Source organism: Photinus pyralis, unplaced genomic scaffold (assembly GCF_008802855.1).
Source record: "Photinus pyralis isolate 1611_PpyrPB1 unplaced genomic scaffold, Ppyr1.3 Ppyr1.4_LG5, whole genome shotgun sequence".
Classification (NCBI taxonomy): Eukaryota; Metazoa; Arthropoda; class Insecta; order Coleoptera; family Lampyridae; genus Photinus; species Photinus pyralis.
Window position 1 is genome coordinate 14,610,634 of NW_022170596.1, and position 7,067 is coordinate 14,617,700.

A 7,067-nucleotide genomic window follows, 5' to 3' on the forward strand; every position below is an offset into this window, starting at 1 on the left:
GGGTGAATTAATTTGCAAAATTCAAAAAAAAGCAAATATCGATTCTTTTCTCAATTTGGGGATGTAAAAGTTTTCTGTCGGTAAAAGTTTTCAGCCCTTATTAACTATAAATTTCCTTTGAATAGCTATAAATTTTATCTGATAAATAGGATTTCTGTCATTTTGAGGTATTCAACTTGGCCTTCCACTACAATCCCTCTTAAAATTGCACTGATTTACAGCCTGACAGAAACCCACAAAAAGTAAACATTAACAAATGTGCAAGATTATACGCACCGAGTGAGTATCAGAAGTTCCGTAGACATGAAATGATCTCGTTTCCGTAACAAAGCTATACCAAAAAGCGTTAAAATGGGTGTTGAAGGGAAGGTAATGAGCCAGGTGGTTATTACAGACAGCGATCCATTTACGCAAGAACAATTATCATTATTGAGCGCGAGATGGATTCCATTACGTGTAATTAAAGTATCTTCCATATTCGCCAAATTTAATTATAGCGTATTAAGCTTAAGTATGTAATTATCTGCGGTACCTACGCTGAGAAGCTGCCCAAAAATGTTAAATTTATTGCGCTTCTACAGAGATCATTTCCAAAGGTGCGTTCGAACCACTCTAGGCCTTATATCTTATTTGATAGATGATCAATCAGGAAGCAAATTTATAGCAGGACAAATGTTGGCAATAAATATTGTATATTGTTTTGTTCAAGTCAAGTGCTCTGATTGTATTTCGATCTCAAACAGGACTACTCTTCCATGACCCTTGCTAAATGGCACGCCCGATGGTTTATATAAATGTTCTTTTACAATATTTTGCCTCTTTCAAGTGAGAATATGTGCTCGTTTTTGTACAATGTGTCACTTCAAGCGTTTATGCTTGTTTAGCAAAATAAAATAAGAACGATCAAACTCATCTTAAAAGAACGCACATATTTCGACACTATTTCATACCTACATTTTGTAACGTATTGTTACAAACCAGGGGTTGAAAACCCCTCATCTAAGAATTAAAATGAAGTTAAACAAAAGTATTATTCAACCGATGGCTAACCCTTGTAATGGTTTAGTTACATTTTCAAGGGTTCAATAGTTCATTTGCATTGAATAATGTTGCAAACTTACTTTACCCACGGATAGCTCAGTAATAAAAAATGTCTTACGTTGCCTCTTATCTCCTCTTAAAATCTGAAATACATAATCTAATGCTCTGGTTTGATAGAATTAAATACAAAATCTGTTTCATGCAATAATTTTCACCGGTCAATTGCTTTAGGAATATTAAAATTACTTTTTGCAGCGCCCCGGTAACGTTACTTTCGTGATGAATGCAAAATCATTACGAATCTAAGCAAGCCGGTTTCAATTTCGCGGGCAGAATAGTATTAGCCGAACTATGGAAAAGTATGCTCCATACACTGATAGACTACCGACCGACCAAGTACGTACGTTGTCGAGGGAGGATTCTTTCTCAGGAAAGTAGCTCGGCGGGATATTTGACATTCGTATGTTCAATACGTACCGATACATGGATATGATATGGTCGCAATTGCAGCGGCCACTTTAGGCCAAGAAGTTGCCTTGGTTGCAATACGGATTTACTCGCGCTTATGATAGCCCGAGCGGAGTGTTCATCGAAAATGTTTTTCGTGAAACCACCTACTAAAGAAATAAAGGTTTTTACCATGCAAGACGTTTTATAAAATTTGGCGACACAAAAGAAACTTTGCTCTTTTTACATGCGGCAACGGGATGTAACACGACCTCATCTTTATTGATAGAGTACGCAGTGGTTCGCGGTGAGGTAAACCTCCGATTCGAAAATGTTCTTTCGCGTAAATTTTATCATTTGGAAATAAAAGGCCCTGTTACAAATCAGACTGCTAAAAGTTTTTCCTCGTCCCGTAGTCCACTGCAATTCGTCTATTCGCACACGTATAAAATTGCATGTAACCCGCAATTTTCTCACAACTCCGAATTTGCACAAGTATTTCACGACGTACTCGAACTTGGTAAGTTCTCGCTACTATATTTATTGCAATCCATCTAAAAATGCTGATTGCCAAAGGTCTTTTTCACACATCGGTATTTATAGGTGGTCGCTCCTGAAGCTAAAAAGAAACCGTTTGTATTTACTCGAAATAAATCAATAACAATAAATTAGTGCATCCAAATTGATCATTAAATTTCGCGTACCTAACGTAGTACGGGACCGCTCACGAAATCCAGCTGAGAATCTGGCCCACGAGAAAAACCGAAAAGGGACTTATTTTCTGCACGCAATGACCGCGACTGGCGTGCACTAACAACCAATAGGAAATCCGCATTTTCGTCAAGTGCTCGGCTTTAAACAGAACGGGACGAAACTTTTAGGAATCAAGGTGGCAATGGCGCTCGTTTTACCCAATACGTATCCTGTTATCGTTTCCTACCGCCTCACATACTTTCGTTCATGTTTGCTATGCAGCGGTACATGTATAAATTTCCAAACTATAAATTCAAAATCAAGTTTTGAGATGGCAAGGTGGTCACCTGTTACTCTCTCTCTCTCTTAACTCAAATACTGTGCTGCCACTTACTCAGGCAAATGGACCTAATTACCTGATTTTATTCTGATTTAGTAGAGATAACTATTCCCCTTTTTCTTTCACGTTGCTCAGCTGGTGTTCTCCAAGATTTAGGTGTCCTGTATGGAACCGCCTGGCTTTGTTTGGCACTATGGTTTCGTAACACGATGGCTGATTTTTGATTGAAATGTGTCCTGTCAACAGCTGATTTAGTGGACGGCTAGACTGTCGTAAGTGTTTGGCCCTTTTGATCCGATTTACAGAGATGGAGATTTAAATGCGTAATGAGAATTAATTAGGTCCTTCAACTGAATGAAATTAACACGAACTTAATCCCGCGTTTTATTTTACAGAGGTTTATTTCTTTAACTGTTTATTTTAGCGAGTGACTTTTTTGTTAACTTGCCAAATTTACTTCGTTCCTTGAGGGTAGGTTTATAACTTCGTAATGTACATTTATCTTTGACTTATTTTCGATCACATTAATTTTTATTTTGCAATGCGGTTAATGAATTGCATCAGAAAAAGATCGACCATTTGGTCCTTTAATTTCTGTTACTTTCTGGTACTCGATGATGAAAACCCTTCCACGCGTAATCCTTTAGATCCTGCAGAGCTTTCCGTACAGAATTTCGGGTTATTAAATAAACAACTTTCTAACTCCTGGATTCGTGTTCGACCGTTCACCGTGAAATGCCCGAAATTTTTTTAGTCTGAATCAAACACTGTGTGTCACCCTCCGAATTTTTTTTACCGGTTGACACCCGAAATAAAGCTATATTTTGAACCATGCAGTTGAGGCTTCTGTGCGCTAAAAACGAATCTTCTGTAGACCCGTCCCTACTCTTTCCGATTTGACTAGATCGCCCCCAAAATGGCGCTAATTAGTTAATACGGACATAGTTTTAATCATGAACGAAACTGATTCATTTAACCCGACCAATCACATGTGCACCAATGACACCCCTCAAAATCACCATGGGTAACCTGACCGAGCTATTTCGAGTACGTAAAAAGGATTAAAATTGTTTTGGCTACTACTAAACTACTGTATCGTTTGATTGCATTTTATGAGCAAACTTAAAACTGTACAAATTGTATATAAAATTTGACTTGCTAAACCACAATAATGTATAAATAGATTGAACGTTGTCAGCATCAGCGAACAACTTAAAGAGAAAGTACTTCTGTTGAGGCGAAAAACTAGCTTCGTAATCGTTGGTTTAGGTTATCGTCCACTCGTCCTTACAGACAACGATCTTGGTTGATCTTGATCTTGATATAAAATCGTCAATCTACGATAACGCAAGTTGAATGATTTGAATGACTTCACTCCACCTTTTTCGAAATCGCTTATCACGATCCACTTCCATATTCCCTAATAAGCGCACGCACTTTATCAATGATTTTCTTAAAAAACCATGAATTTTATCACAACCCTGTACGTCTAAACAATACTCCTAAAGGATAATAAAAGGTAACAAAGAAACACACTTGCATATTTCAATCAATTTAAACGTTTTATCATTATGTTTGTCCATCTGGCCTACTTTTATTGTAATCAAGGAAGAAACCATCTGCATTCTGAGTATCCTTGTTAAAAAATCTTGCACAAATAAGTCACTCCAGAAATCTTCTAATTTATTGAAAAGCTACATATTTAAAGCGATTTATCGAACAATCGCCCAAAACGGATACCTTGCAGTTCACAGCAACTGGAAATAAGGCTAAAATTAATCCAGTGATTGATATAGGTTGCTCCGGTCCGTAGTACCTATTAAATATAGATCACGAAAAGGTATCTAATTCCGTTCGAATGCCACTAAATATTAATAACGGTCGTCTGCCGTGTGGTAAAAATGATGTGCAGTACTGTAAAGCGAGTTTGCTTTGCTCCTTTTTTTATATTTCTTTTAACTTCTAGTTTGTCTTAAGAATGTAGGCTGCTACAAAGATAATTAGTGTCAACCGCACACAGGCAGTTATATTACTTTTAGAGGGTTTTTCCGCTATAATATATCAAATAATAACTGTTTAACATGAAGTGTAACAAATTCGAGTAGACCAGAATTGCTTATTGACATGGAAAATTGTTTTAGAATTGAACCATATTGATTAAAGTGCTTGAGACTGTACACGAGTTTAAATCGCTAAAGCTCTTTGCACTTTATGTTGTTGTCCGACCTCAAAGTTATTCGTTCGGAATTGATTCAAAACAAATATTGCTTATTCGAAGTAAATAAGCGCACAACGAAGTGGAAGTGTTGTGAGAGTTACATTAGTTAGCTGTGTTTATGTGTTGATCAAATTACGTTAAATGAGGATGTGATGGTTGATAGGGGATGACATGATATAAATTAAATACAGCGCATCCGAAAGTAAAATTGTCAAATGCTCTTCTGCTGGTATAAAACAAACTAGTAATCAATAAACGGCTGGATTAATCAGAATTTCTGCTCTATAAGTAAAAAAAGCAAAGATGTCATATTTGTGGATATAGTAGGTTTTCATTTTCAACGTTTAATGCAATTGTACAATACATTCAAAAATAGTGTTGGGTAAACAACGACTTGTGGACATTATTTCGGTCTAAACACAAAAAATAATGTGACGGGACACCTTGTATGTGATAATATTTCAATATTAGTAAATGTAAATCTTGTGGATTATTTGCGAAATAAACAAAGATCCTGTTTATTGTACTTGAATTTGTTATCTCGGTGTCTATTTTTTCATTTAGAATTGTTTGTAATTGGGTATTATTTTCTTGTTTCAATTCAATCGCTTTTGTAAATTGTTTATTTTGATTTGTGTAGAACGTGAACTTATGTGTAAAATGTAGGCACATCTGGTCGTTTGCGATAAGGAGTTTTATCGGGAGAAATATAATTAACACACGTGTTCACAGATCGTCTGTGTTATCAAGATGTGTGCGTTATTTCGGCGTGAGTGAGGAGGCGTTCCTTCGAAGCTGATGTTATCAAGTCTAATTGTGATTGGTGCTGTTTTTGAAAATCCTGAAGAAGATTATTTTATTGTTTACGCTAAATTCTCGGGATAGTGGCCCTATTTGTTATGTTTGTCGGTTTTGATAGTGTGCATAAGAAGTTTGTTCGAGTGCGAGTAGACAAAACAGTTGCCTGTTTACTGAAAGTTCAAAGTTTCTACCTGCCGGCAAACATGTTTTTCATCTTCTTATCACGCCAGTTCGAGTATGTTTATTCGAATCCTTTGTGCGACCCAGATAGTCTTCTGTCAGATTTTTCTATTCGTGTCCATGATTTATGTCAGGTGTTAATGAAAAGTTGTGTAGTATATTCTTTGGAATTTTTGGGTTGATCCAGGTCACCGAATCTCTCAACTAAAAAAATTTAAGTGATTAGGAGTTTTATTCTAAACGATGCGAGATGTGGATGTACAAGGAGAGATTGTAAAATTCTTAAGTTTCAATTTTGTATTGCTTTCAGCTACCTAGACCGAGCTTCGTTTGAGGATAAATAATGGTCCGAAAAGGTTCAAACCCCAGAGCAACATGTATACAAAAACATTAAGTAATTCGTGTACCACCCCGTAATATACAGGGTGTCAATTTTAAGACTTGCAGTCGGCCATATTTTCCAAACTAAAAAAGATATTGAAAATTGCACAAAACCGTTTCAGGGGTACCGAGGGGGAACCAGAATAACGATATGAGTGACAACCCCAACCCCCTCTTAACACTCCAGCCCCCCTCTTCAAAAATCCTAAATGGCAACCTCATACTTATGACACATCGATGGAAAGTTACTGAAAAATGCTTTCCAGTGGTACCAATAAAGTCAATATTCATTAAGACAATTTAACAAAAATTTAATAAGTGATTAAGTGATACCGTATATAAGGATTATTTGTGTTTTACATATGGCATTGTACGGTTATTATTTCCAATGCCTCCCATTGTTGCAAGGATTGCGAAATCTGTGAATTTTTACAAATGATTTAAGGTTTTTTGTCTACTAGGTAGTAGTTAATCTGTGGTAGTAGTAATTTTAATTATACAGAGTAGGTCATAATAGGCGTGGCACACCAATATTGCATTTTTGCAAATAGAACACCCTGTATATAATTCGATATTTGAATTTTTCTCTCAATTTTGAGCATAATTTGTAAGAAGCATAAGTTCATAAATGCAATCGTTTCCGAGTTATCAAGTTTTGAAAATAAAAAGGTATTGCTTTAATTAGTATTGAATAAAGAAAATTAATTTTTAACATTACGAATTTCTTTTGAATACATTCTGTGATTCTGAAAAGAACCGTTTGTGAAGTTTGTTATGATTATTTGGAATCATTAATTATTGTTTTTTGTTCAACAGCTATTAATGAATTTTGGAATAATAGCGTTTATTTTCAAAACTCGATCAACCCGGAAACGATTACATTTAGGTACATTATTATAAATTTTGCTTAAAATTGATAAAGGAATTGAAATATTGAAAAATATACAGGGCGTTCCATTAAAAAAA

General features: G+C 35.7%; 1 protein-coding gene across 1 annotated transcript in view; it reads left to right on the forward strand.

Moving 5' to 3' along the window:
- Positions 1–351: 351 nt before the first annotated feature.
- Positions 352–7,067, forward strand: part of LOC116170216 — a 49,936-nt gene continuing 43,220 nt past the window's right edge. Inside the window, exon 1 of the mRNA XM_031486447.1 lies at positions 352–511. Coding sequence (XP_031342307.1) covers positions 352–511 — 160 coding nt within the window. The remainder of the gene's footprint in view (positions 512–7,067) is intronic.